This window comes from Squalius cephalus (genome assembly GCF_949319135.1).
Source record: "Squalius cephalus genome assembly, chromosome: 3".
In the NCBI taxonomy this organism is placed as follows: domain Eukaryota; kingdom Metazoa; phylum Chordata; class Actinopteri; order Cypriniformes; family Leuciscidae; genus Squalius; species Squalius cephalus.
Genome location: NC_137124.1, coordinates 61,074,983 through 61,088,743, shown reverse-complemented (window position 1 = coordinate 61,088,743; position 13,761 = coordinate 61,074,983). Strand labels below are relative to the sequence as shown.

At 39.7% G+C, this 13,761-nt stretch overlaps 2 protein-coding genes across 3 annotated transcripts in view; both read right to left on the bottom strand.

Annotated features, from left to right (window-relative positions):
- The window catches only part of lurap1l (leucine rich adaptor protein 1 like), a gene marked incomplete at its 5' end in the record, with an annotated part of 125,616 nt that extends 124,360 nt beyond the window's left edge, over nt 1-1,256 (bottom strand). For both annotated transcript variants that reach the window (XR_013820426.1, XM_079865052.1), the window contains one exon: nt 816-1,256. Coding sequence is in view for 1 of the 2 variants with exons in the window: in XM_079865052.1 (XP_079721178.1) it covers nt 816-1,256 (441 nt within the window). The remainder of the gene's footprint in view (nt 1-815) is intronic.
- A 38-nt stretch (nt 1,257-1,294) lies between these two features.
- The window catches only part of tyrp1a (tyrosinase-related protein 1a), a 13,505-nt gene continuing 1,038 nt past the window's right edge, over nt 1,295-13,761 (bottom strand). Inside the window, exons 2-7 of the mRNA XM_079865006.1 lie at nt 12,549-12,871; nt 8,882-9,086; nt 7,239-7,406; nt 6,010-6,189; nt 5,791-5,937; nt 1,295-2,129 (exon numbers count right to left, since the gene is read on the bottom strand). Of these exons, the coding sequence (XP_079721132.1) occupies nt 1,939-2,129; nt 5,791-5,937; nt 6,010-6,189; nt 7,239-7,406; nt 8,882-9,086; nt 12,549-12,871 (1,214 nt within the window). The 3' untranslated portion in view covers nt 1,295-1,938. The remainder of the gene's footprint in view (nt 2,130-5,790; nt 5,938-6,009; nt 6,190-7,238; nt 7,407-8,881; nt 9,087-12,548; nt 12,872-13,761) is intronic.

Below are 13,761 nucleotides of genomic sequence, written 5' to 3'. Positions count from 1 at the left end.
CCGAACCTCCAGCAGATCACGTGTTCAAACCCGAACCTCCAGCAGATCACGTGTTCAAACCCGAACCTCCAGCAGATCACGTGTTCAAACCCGAACCTCCTCAACGTCAGAGGAACAATCCTGTCCAGTAAGAGCTCAGAGTTCCTGAAGAGTGACTTATTACTCACACAAGATACTAAACCGCACTTCTAAGGGTTAATGAGGTATAAAGTTTCCTTTTAAGGGCGCCGTGTGTGTGTGTGTGTGTGTGTGTGTGTGTGTGTGTGTACATTTTTCCAGGCATTAACGAATGGTCTGTGTGTTGCTGGACTGGTTTGGTTGAGTCTGGTGTGTGTGCAGTGAATCACAGAAGAACAGCAGGCGCGCGGATCAACCATCTGTTACTCACACTAAACTGACCAGTTACTGACACACACACACACACACACACACACACACACCTCAGATCATCCGGAGACTCGGACCACGTGACCGCGACAGCGAGTCAATATTAATACACATACGTGACATATTATAATCACCACAGATTAAACCGAAACCTAAAATGGCATAAATAGAGCCGTATTCTTCTCGTGTTCAGTTCACTTCTGTTCTGGGGAAGTTAGTCTGAACTCTGTTAAAGGTGTTAAGAATCAATATCTGAGGTTAATTATTCAGAAACCTTATAAATCTGGTTCACATCTCATTATACAGACGCTCACAGAGCGTTATAAACGCATTATGAATGTCTGCTCCTGACGATGACATGAAGATTAAACAGAACAAACACCGCGAGTCTGAAGATCCGACTCTTTCTCTCCACAGAACCGACTCACCATCTGCTGTCTGAGGAACCGGATCTTGTTGTTGAGTGTGTGTAGATCATCCGCGCGCGCGTGTGTTTCCGAGCATCGGATCGCAGTTTCGCCCGTGCACGAGCGGGTCAAACTCTCCGGAACTTTCCGGCCCAGTTTAATCTCCACATCTTTGAAGTCCGGCAACTCCTCCATCTTCATCATCGATACCTCAGAGCCGCAGGTGATCGATCCACCGCAGCATGACGTCACACCCGCGGAGAAGCAGCTCACGGGTGTCAGAAACACGGCTGTCCCGGGAATGAGATCAAACTGCGGGGTTTCCGTGCACAGACTCGGAGTCGGGTCTGATCTGATATGAATGGGTGTAGGACTGACTGACGGGTGCGCGCGCACACAACAGGTGACACCCGCCCTTATGCTCGTCATCAACCGGCGCATGCGCAGAGCGCTCTTTCGCATTATTTAGACACTTTTCTCAACAACATACATACACCAACAACATAAAATGGGTGCAAACTACTTTCTTTCTCTTTAATGCGAGTAAACACTGTAATGTGAGTTCAGACTGATTGTATTTTCACTAGAATATTTCAATACAGACTGATATAATCACCTGTTGAAAAGCAGTGCAACAGCAGCGCCATCCAGTGGTGAAAGTAAGAAACACCAAACAACTGCATTGCTTTAAACTGATTATTATTGCTTTATATTTTTTATTATGATGGCACAGATTAAGCTGAAATATTCTAAGCGACAACCTTTAAATAATGTTATGTTTTGCAAATGTTTTTGCCAGTTATGTTGTGCCAAAGTCGCTCAGTTAAATGTGGATTCATGCATTTGCTGTGAACATTTTCACCTGGTGAAGCAGCAGCGCCATCTAGCGGTGGAATGAGGAAACACCACAGAGACTCGCTACACTTCAGTTTGGTAGTGGTTTATTTCAGTCTTATTAGTATGATACTTTAAAGTATTCACAATAAACTATTAAATAATGTCCAAAGATATTTTGTAAATAGCTTTAATGGAAGTTGTTGTGATTATTTCACATTATTTCAGTGATATCATGTAGTTTTATGAGTGTCATCTTCTGTTTGTCATAGTAAAGGCTTGTACCTGTTTGAGATCATATTATCAGTGTTTACACTACAGACTGTGTTTTGTTGTGGTCGTCGTAGCGCTGATAATGGTCTCCAAGCAACGGTTGCCGACCCTCCGTCCTATAGGAGCGCGACCTCATGACACACGTGGTGGTGGTGAAAATAATCGCCACAGCGATGAGGGCGGCAACCACGGTTACGGTGATGATCTGGGTCAGTGTGAGAGGACGAGCTGAAAATGAGACAATCACACATCAACAGCATTTAGACTTCAGTGTTCACTAGAGTTCACTAGAGTCATCTATTTCACTCGAGTCAACTAGAGTTTACTAGAGTCAACTAGAGTTCACTAGAGTCAACTAGAGTTCACTCGATTCAACAAGAGTTCATCAAAGTTTATTTGAGTTCACTAGAGTCAACTAGAGTTAACTAGAGTCATCTAGAGTCATCTAGTTCACTAGAATTCATTAAAGTTTATTTGAGTTCAGTAGAGTTGATTAAAGTTCACTAGTCAACTAGAGTTCACTAAAGTCAACTAGAGTCAACTAGAGTTCACTAAAGTCAACTAGAGTTCACTAGAGTCAACTAGTTCACTAGAGTTCACTAAAGTTTATTTGAGTTCACTAGAGTTGATTAAAGTTTATTTGAGTTCACTAGAGTTGATTAGAGTTCACTAGTCAACTAGAGTTCACTAGAGTTCACTAAAGTCATCTATTTCACTAGAGTCAACTAGAGTTCACTAAAGTCATCTATTTCACTAGAGTCAACTAGTTCACCAAAGTTTATTTGAGTCAACTAGAGTTCACTGAAGTTTATTTGAGTTCAGCAGAGTTGATTAGAGTTCACTAGTCAACTAGAGTTAACTAGTGTCAAATAGAGTTCACTAGTCATCTATTTCACTAGTCATCTATTTCACTATTCACCTAGAGTTCACTTGAGTTAACTAAAGTTCACTTGAGTCAACTAGAGTTCACCAAAGGTTATGAGTTAACTAGAGTTCACTAAAGTTTATTAGTCAACTAGAGTTCACTAAAGTTTACTAGAGCCAACTAGAGTTCACTCGAGTCAACTAGTTCACCAAATTTTACGAGTTAACTAGAGTTCACTTAAGTTTACTAGTCAACTAGAGTTAAAGTTCACTAGAGTTAACTAGAGTTCACTAAAGTTTACTAGAGTTCACTATAGTCAAATAGAGTTAAGTTTCGCCAAAGTTCACTAGAGATCACTAGAGTTCACTAAAGTGTACTAGAGTTCACTGAAGTTCACTCGAGTCAAACAGAGTTCACTAAAATTTTCTTGAGTTCATTAGAGTCAACTAGAGTTCACTAAAGTTCACTCGAGTCAACTACAGTTCACTACAGTCAACTAGAGTTAATTAGAGTTAACTCTAGTGAACTCTACTGGACTCTAGTGAACTTTAGTGAACTAGTGAACTCCAGTCAACTAGAGTTCATTAAAGTTCACTTAAGTTCATTAGCGTCAACTAGAGTTCACTAGAGTCCAGTAGAGTTCACTAAAGTTCACTAGTCAACTAGTTAACTAGGGGTGTCCATGGTTAACCGATTAACCGTTAAAAATTGCGTAACCGAGTGAAACATTTTGCTCGGTTAAGTGGCGTCAATGGCGTGCATTGAATTTAGTTGTAATACATTTTTGCACCACCAGAGACCGCTAGAGCGCTCCCAGACATTTGTAATGTCCACAAGAAGTAGTCATGACCAGTTTTCTAATATGAAGCGGGCAAAGAAAGCGCGCGTCCGAGAGTGAAGGCTGTGCGCGAGCCAGAAACAAACATAGTATCCGCGCCACTGATCGCAGCACAATAATATCTGTCTGCAGAGCCGCAGAGCCACAGCTTTACCCCAGCAGTTTTATCCCGCGCATGCGCAGTTTCATCACTACAGTTTTACCCGCAGTTTTAGTCCGTTTACCGTTACATTAACCCATACAATTTGTATTATGCATTTCCTTAACATGTATTTGCTAATCAAACACTTTATATGAACAAACTACTAATCTATAAAACACAATCGGTCTTCCGACCTTTTACTATTGTGTTGATATGCGCGAGGGAGAGAGAGCAATGCAGCGCTCGTGTTGTTTGAAGGCGGTGAGAGTGCGCGCGGCCGGGGCTCTCTCTCTGTTTGTTCTTGCGCCCTGTCCACTGATCTAAATAATAAGTTGTTACGACGACTTATTTGTTCCCTCGTTTTAATAAATCGTGGACACGTTGAACTAATTCCCTCCTTCATTTTGATTTAACGAATTACAATGTGGCCAAAAACAGTTTGATACTATTAATTAGTGAATGCTAAAGACCTATTTTTGTGAATTGGTGAATATTCAGGTGAATTATTTCGTAGCCACGAATTAATAATAATTATTAAACTGTTTTTCTTACCTGTGAAGATAGCTCTTCAGTGAAGGCCGACTATTCTCGTACAGCTTTTTATTCCTTTTTTTTGTGAATTGGTGAATATTCAGGTGAATTGTTTCGTGGCTACAAATTAATAATACCTCAGCACGTTTTACAAATTTGAGTACAACGTGGCCACAATATAGTAAAACGAGGGAACAAATTAGTATAACCTGCTGAGGTATTATTAATTCGTGGCCACGAAACAATATTCACCGGAATATTCACCAATTCACACAAATATAGGTCTTTTTAAATATATTTACATATTAATATAAACCAAAACTGCGCATGTGCGGGGTGAAACTGCTGGGGTGAAACTGTGGCTCTGCGGCTCTGCAGTCAGACCCTTCTCGATCGCAGCGGCAACGAGCACTTTGATCAGTTGATTTAAAAAACAACAAATTTCAGCGCTAGATCGCCTCTTATTTAAAAAACGAACGAAATGAATGCTCTGCTAGTTAACTGGAGATGTTTTGTTTATTTGTATTGGTACATTCGTGCCGCGAGATGTTTCAAAAGTGGTGGGGACATGTCCCACCCGCAAATTACGCCTATCTCGTGGTTGCGGCACGCACACTATGGTTAACCGAGTATTAACCGCTAAGGGCCTTGGTTAACGATTAATGAAAAACTTGAAAACGTGCAGCCCTATAGTTAACCAAAGTTTACTAGAGTTCACTAGAGTCAACTAGAGTTCACTAGTCAACTAGAGTTCACTAGAGTCAACTAGAGTTCACTAGTCAACTAGAGTTCACTGGTCAACTAGAGTTCACTGGATTTAACTAGTTCAATAGAGTTCACTAAAGTTCACATGAATCCACTAAAGTTCACTAAAGTTCACTAGTTAACTAGTTCACCAAAGTTCACTAGAGTCAACTAGAGTTTACTAGTCAACTAGAGTTCACTTGAGTCAAAAAGAGTTCACTAGTCAACTAGTTCACCAAAGCACATGAGTCAACTAGAGTTTACGAGAGTCAACTAGAGTTCACTAGTCAACTAGAGTCAACTAGAGTTTACTAGAGTCAACTAGAGTTCACTAGAGTCAACTAGAGTCAACTAGAGTTCACTAGTCAACTAGAGTTCACTTGAGTCAAATAGAGTTCACTAGTCAACTAGTTCACCAAAGCACATGAGTCACCTAGAGTTTACGAGAGTCAACTAGAGTTCACTAGTCAACTAGAGTGAACTAGAGTTTACTAGAGTCAACTAGAGTTCACTAGTCATTAGAGTTCACTTGAGTCAACTATAGTTCACTAGTCAACTAGTTCACCAAAGCACGAGTCAACTAGAGTTTACTAGAGTCAACTAGAGTTCACTAGTCAACTAGAGTGTACTAGAGTTTACTAGAGTTCACTAGAGTTGACTGACCATAAATAATATTAATAATCATCATCATCATATAAAATAAATAAATAAATAATCATAAACAATAATAATAATGATGATCATAAATAATAATAATAATGAAGCTGACCTGGCCACTCAATCTCATAGGAGTATCCCAGGTTTTCCGGCGCTGTGAGGAACATCTCTGCATTGGTCACCGGCGGCCAGAAGGGCACCATGTTAAACTCCCTGTTGTGGCCGATGGGGGTGTTTTCCAGTGGATAGACGGAGGCGTCTGGAGATAACACACACACACACGTTAACCTCTAGCCGATCCTCCACGACTAACAGTGACGGAGGGCCTCACCTGGACTGTGTCTGCGCAGCCACTCGTCAAAGATGGCGTCAGTGAAGGTGTGCAGCAGCAGGAACACGGGGTCGTTGGGCGACAGATGAGTCTGACCACCCGTCCCGTTCAGGAACAGATGAGCCAGGTTATGCAGACTGCGCACCGCAGGGTCATAGTTCCCCTCAGGAGCGCTGTACCCTAAAAAGACAACACCACACCTAGAGTTCACTAGAGTTCACTAAAGTTCACCAGAGTCAACTAGAGTTAACTAGAGTTCAAGTTATGCAGACTGCGCACCGCAGGGTCATAGCTCACCTCAGGAGCAGTGTACCCTAAAAAGAAAACACCAGACCTAGAGTTCACTAGAGTTAACTAGAGCTCACTAGAGTTAACTAGAGTTCAGGTTATGCAGACTGCACCGCAGGGTCATAGTTCACCTCAGGAGCGCTGTACCCTAAAAAGAAAACACCAGACCTAGAGTTCACTAGAGTTAACTAGAGTTCACTAGAGTTCAGGTTATGCAGACTGTGCACCGCAGGGTCATAGTTCACCTCAGGAGCGCTGTACCCTAAAAAGAAAACACCAGACCTAGAGTTCACTAGAGTTAACTAGAGTTCACTAGAGTTCAGGTTATGCAGACTGTGCACCGCAGGGTCATAGTTCACCTCAGGAGCGCTGTACCCTAAAAAGAAAACACCAGACCTAGAGTTCACTAGAGTTAACTAGAGCTCACTAGAGTTAACTAGAGTTCAGGTTATGCAGACTGCGCACCGCAGGGTCATAGTTCCCCTCAGGAGCGCTGTACCCTAACAAGACTAACACACACACACACACACACACACACACAGGAGCTGGACTAGAGTTCACTAGAGTCAAGTAGAGTTCACTAGAGTCAAGTAGATTTCACTAGAGTCAACAAGATTTCACTAGTCAAGTAGAGTTAACTAGAGTCAACTAAAGTTCACTAGTCAGCTAGAGTTCATTAGAGTCAGCTAAAGTTCAATAGAGTTCACTAAAGTTTACGGTCTTTGGTGTTTTATGCCCCCAACGTCGCCTTCCAGGCAGCGAGGGGATGGGTAGGTTTAAGGTTGAGGGTAGGGTTAGCTGCCTCTAAGGAGCCATTGGGGGCATAAAACACCATCGAGCAAAGTTTACTTGAGTTCACTAGTCAACTAGAGTTCACTAAAGTTCACCAGAGTCAACTAAAGTTCACCAGAGTCAACTAGAGTTCACTGTGCGCGTCTCACCCTCGATGCTGTTCCTGAAGCTGCCAGACGAGGTGGAGTAGAAGGGTGGCGAGTCGAAGGCACTGAGCTCTAAACACGACACCACATCCTGAGGCTCCGGCAGCCGCTGCACCATCGGCCGCGCAACGTTACCGCCAGGGTTCCTGCGGATCGGACTGCTCTCCGAACCTCACACAACCATAAAACTCACATTAATAACAATGATCATAGCAATAGTACTTCATAAAAATAATAGAAATAAATAAAAAATGATAATATTAATAAACCAATTTTTTTTTATATTCATAAACAATAATAATAATAATATTGATGATGATGATAATGATAATATTGGTACTAACAAAATAGTAATAAAAATTATTCTAATAATAATAACAATAATACTACTAATAATATTAATAATAATAATCAGCCTGATGTTAATAATACTGATAACAATAACAATATTAATTGTTCACATACACTTCACAAGAAACAGAAAAATACTGATATATCCTTAATATTCACTCAATATAGAGAAGTTTATGATTAAAGTAAATATGAAATGAATGTTGCTGGTCTTATTGTGAAGAATTTGTAATTTAAAAAAAAACGCATTTGTAATCTTTCTTGAATTTTTATTCTAATGTTCTTTTCAAGACAAGACTTCAGTCACGGTACATTGAGACGATTGTTTTTTGTTACAAGTGAAATGTTATGTTTAAATATGAAAATATGCACTAATTTGAATACATTTCCAGCACATTTCTGAACACTGGATAAAACCAGATTCAAAATTTATGCTTGATTTTGTTGACATATTAGAGTTAAAGGTTTTTATAGAGGGGATTTTGGATTTCTCTTTGTATCACTCCATAAATCAGAAAATACTGTCAACAGACAAAAATATATATATATATATATTTTTTCACTGCATTTTTAGGAGTAAAATGTTATATAAATCAGGCAGATATGAACAAACCCCTCAGTAAAATCCTTCAGAATATGGATATGAATCAAACTGTAAGTTTTGTTGTATATAAGTGCTGCTGAAGTGGAGATAAAAACAAATTTTGCCTGTAGCCTGTGCTGGAAAACAGACAAAAATACTGATTAAATAACAGGATTAAAGGTTTCAAATGTTGCGACAATTATTGTTATTGTCATTAATCATTCAGGGTCTGCTATGGGAAGGTCTCACTGTGAATGACAAGAGACAGTCAAACATTTAGGAAAAAATTAATATACATCCTAAAGAATCTTACAGTAACAGCTCTAAAGGCTTGTTCACATTATAAAGATAAAGATATCACTCTAAAAATCATTCTAAATACAAATGATTATTTAACCACAACTATAGCGATATCATTGGAAACACTATTAGATCGATGAATGATAAAAACACTGACAGCCAATAAGAATCCATCCTGCTTTAAGAGCGCAAGCATTTAAAGAGACAGGCGACAAAACTGCAGAATAAACAGAAAGCTGATGTGAATGCTGATATAGTTCTGGTTATAGTTTTTGGTGTGAACGCTAGTATAGTTATGGTTATAGTTATGGTTTCTCGTGTGAACGCTAGTATTATGGTTATAGTTATGGTTCCTGGTTTGAACGCTAGTATAGTTATGTTTATAGTTATGCTCCTGGCGATGGGATCTCACTGTTGCAGATGGTCCCCAGCGTGTCGTAGTCCTCCACGCTCTCACACACGACCCTCCAGCGTGAGAAGATGGAGTTGGAGCTGATGGAGTTGGTGTCGAAGGAGCTGCGCGCGCCCATCAGATCATCCGTGCAGACGTCACACACACTCCCGCCGATCGCGAAGTTCCAGTATGGCAGCGCGAAGCTCGGGTCTCCCAACATGTCCTGAGAGAAACCCGTCAGATCACAGTAATTATCTGAGAAACCCGTCAGATCACAGTAATTATCTGAGAGAAACCCGTCAGATCACAGTAATTATCTGAGAGAAACCGTCATATCACAGTAATTATCTGACAGAAACCCGTCATATATCAGTAATTATCTGAGAAACCCGTCATATCACAGTAATTATCTGAGAGAAACCCGTCATATCACAGTAATTATCTGAGAGAAACCCGTCAGATCACAGTAATTATCTGAGAAACCCGTCAGATGACAGTAATTATCTGAGAGAAACCCGTCAGATCACAGTAATTATCTGAGAAACCCGTCAGATCACAGTAATTATCTGAGAAACCCGTCAGATCACAGTAATTATCTGAGAGAAACCCGTCAGATCACAGTAATTATCTGAGAAACCCGTCAGATCACAGTAATTATCTGAGAAACCCGTCAGATCACAGTAATTATCTGAGAAACCCGTCAGATCACAGTAATTATCTGAGAGAAACCCGTCAGATCACAGTAATTATCTGAGAAACCCGTCAGATCACAGTAATTATCTGAGAGAAACCCGTCAGATCACAGTAATTATCTGAGAAACCCGTCAGATCACAGTAATTATCTGAGAGAAACCCGTCAGATCACAGTAATTATCTGAGAAACCCGTCAGATCACAGTAATTATCTGAGAAACCCGTCAGATCACAGTAATTATCTGAGAGAAACCCGTCAGATCACAGTAATTATCTGAGAAACCCGTCAGATCACAGTAATTATCTGAGAGAAACCCGTCAGATCACAGTAATTATCTGAGAAACCCGTCAGATCACAGTAATTATCTGAGAAACCCGTCAGATCACAGTAATTATCTGAGAGAAACCCGTCAGATCACAGTAATTATCTGAGAAACCCGTCAGATCACAGTAATTATCTGAGAGAAACCCGTCAGATCACAGTAATTATCTGAGAAACCCGTCAGATCACAGTAATTATCTGAGAGAAACCCGTCAGATCACAGTAATTATCTGAGAAACCCGTCAGATCACAGTAATTATCTGAGAAACCCGTCAGATCACAGTAATTATCTGAGAAACCCGTCAGATCACAGTAATTATCTGAGAGAAACCCGTCAGATCACAGTAATTATCTGAGAAACCCGTCAGATCACAGTAATTATCTGAGAAACCCGTCAGATCACAGTAATTATCTGAGAGAAACCCGTCAGATCACAGTAATTATCTGAGAGAAACCCGTCAGATCACAGTAATTATCTGAGAAACCCGTCAGATCACAGTAATTATCTGAGAAACCCGTCAGATCACAGTAATTATCTGAGAAACCCGTCAGATCACAGTAATTATCTGAGAAACCCGTCAGATCACAGTAATTATCTGAGAAACCCGTCAGATCACAGTAATTATCTGAGAAACCCGTCAGATCACAGTAATTATCTGAGAAACCCGTCAGATCACAGTAATTATCTGAGAAACCCGTCAGATCACAGTAATTATGCCTAGATTTACATCCTGATTTTGAAGCAGAAGCACAATGCCATCTCGTTCTAGTTCTCAAAAACAAGGAGAATTTGACATTTGAACAACCTTCAGTGAAGAAGCGCTGTGAGGCTCCGGCTCTGAGACAGACGAGTCTTTGTGTGAGACTGTGTGTTAAACGCTTAATCACACGCTTAATCACATGTTCCGCGCATAAAGGGTGAATCTGTGTGTTCCTTTCCATTACCCTGACTATCACATAACGGTTCACGGATAATGAGTATCTGGAGTATCGATCTACAATCACAGATCATTAGATTCTTTATTAAATAAACACTGGAATCACATTTGCAATGGATCCAAAGGGGAATTCCAACATAAACAGGATTTCAGTTGGAAGTGTGTAAAGAAGGATTTTTGGAACAAAGCTTCCCTAGATCAGGGCTTTTCAATATAGACCACATGGACCTCCAAATATTGTCCACATCCTAAAACTTAAAAAGCACCTCTCTTTTATAAACAAACTTATGCACTGAAAAATTCTAAATCTAAAATCAAACAAGTATTTTTTTTCCCTGTTAAATGTGTTATTGATTTAGTTAACTTTTATAATATATATATATTTAATCAAAAGTTTTGATCTATTTAATATATTAATAAAAATATTAATTTAATCACACTTTTACCAATTTATTTATTTGAATCTAATTTATTGAGGATTTTCATTTTAATCTTGTTGTTTTATTATTTATTTCTTGTCTTACAGGGTTTTTATTTATTAAATATTTGTACTTAAAGCTCCAATATGTAACAATTTTGTAATAAAATTTCCGAAAATAACTTGCACGGTGTGATATATTTCCTCCAGTTGTGTACTTACAATATCTCAAAAGTCTCCAAAGATTTTTTATTTCAGAGAAATTCCGATTTTAAATAACTGTCCGTCCCGGAAAAGAAATGTCGCCTCTCAGTGACGCAATGTCCGCTCTATCCTTTTTTTCCAGTGTGGACCATGTGATATTCCACCACACCGGAATATCACATGGTCAAATGCGGAAGTGGTGGTTAAAGCGTTATAGCCATAGACTGTATGGTTATAGCTGTTATGGATCATGATTACTCTTTGGCGAGTATTGAAGTGCCAACAAAACGAAAGCGTCCATCTTCGGATACACGCAGACTGTGTGACAAACGGAGGAATAAAACCCGGATAAATATCGGCCAGGCTTTTTCGAGATGGAGAGGGCTGCGTGACAATCTTGGACTTGACAGAGACTCTGCTCTCGCGAGTGTATTGATAGACAGGTAAGCAAATACATTTTTTTTATTGTACAAATAAGTTATATTGCTCTTTGTACTTTGGTAAGGCTTTTTATCACGTGTGGTGACCGAGATTATGGCAGTACAATTAAATACAATCGGATATGTGTTGTAAAAAAATATATATTCAGTCATTACTTGCAAATGTTCGTTCAAATTTACTTTTAGAACGATTGGTTTGAACACGTTAAACAACACGGCATTAACCATAAACACGTAAAACTGCACAACATTAACCCAACAAATCATTTGACAAATAGCTGTAAGTTGTAACGGGATAATATAGCATAACATTTCACGTTCCTTGCAGTTCATTAATTATGATGACATAAATAATACGATCAGACATACAGGTAATACAAAAACGAATAAATTACCTCATCCGTGATCATGATTCATTAATTCCATTTAGATACATCGCTAGATGGTGAAAACGCATTAAAAACGACATCTCCCATCGTCACCTCCTTCATAGCGTCATCAAGCTTCGCCTTTGTTATTGTTGGAAACTGCGCCCTCTTGTGGTGAAACAATATTACATATTGGAGCTTTAAGCCTTTTCCAATTTACCACACAATTGAATAGTTTCTCATTCAATTTTCTACGCAACACAATATTAAAATGTTCAAGATGACGCAAATGATCAACAGTACCTGCATGTCCCGCTCGAGCTGCAGTAAATGGTACCGGTGCCACGTGACGAACCCGGGCCCCTCGTGACTGAAGTCCACCCCGCCGAAGCTGTCCTGCGCGGGCCCGAGGAATGTCTTACTGACCGAGTAATAGTGGGACCACACGAACAGGTTATAGATGCTGATGTTCTCGAACTGAACCGTGTTGTTGTCCGGCCCGAAGATCTCGGGATACCGGCGGGTCGCGATCACGAGGTCCGGGTGGGTCGCGCGCTTGGCCTGGTCCAGCGCGTTCACGAACGTGCGCTTCTCCTCCGCGCTGAGCTGCATCACATTCCTCCGCACTGGACAATCATAATCATTTAAAACATATTCATATTGTAAGCATAATCTATACGTATAATTAAATAAACATCATATTAAATATTGACAGTTCCCTGCTGAAAATACCACCAGGCCTAACTCAACATGATCCAGGTTGGTTAATGCTGGTTTTAGTCATGGTTTCACTAGAACATCTACTCAAGTTGGCCAACAAACTGCCATGTGAATCTATTTTACCAAGACAGGTCCTCTGGTTAAAGGAGTAGTTCACCCAAAAATGAAAATTAGCCCATGATTTACTCACCCACATTCTTCTTTCAGACGAATACAATCTGAGTTATATTAAAAAAAATGTTCTGGCTCTTCCAAGCTTTATAATGGCAGTTAATGGCTGTTTCTGTTTTGATTATAAAAGTGCTTCTATCATAAAAGTGCATCTATCCATCATAAAAGTGCATCTATCCATCATAAAAGTGCATCTATCCATCATAAAAGTGCATCTATCCATCATAAAAGTGCATCTGTCCATCATAAAAGAGCATCTGTCCATCATAAAAGTGCATCTATCCATCATAAAAGAGCATCTGTCCATCATAAAAGAGCATCTGTCCATCATAAAAGTGCATCTATCCATCATAAAAGAGCATCTATCCATCATAAAAGTGCATCTATCCATCATAAAAGAGCATCTGTCCATCATAAAAGAGCATCTGTCCATCATAAAAGTGCATCTATCCATCATAAAAGAGCATCTATCCATCATAAAAGTGCATCTATCCATCAAAGAGCATCTATCCATCATAAAAGTGCATCTATCCATCATAAAAGAGCATCTATCCATCATAAAAGTGCATCTATCCATCATAAAAGAGCATCTGTCCATCATAAAAGAGCATCTGTCCATCATAAA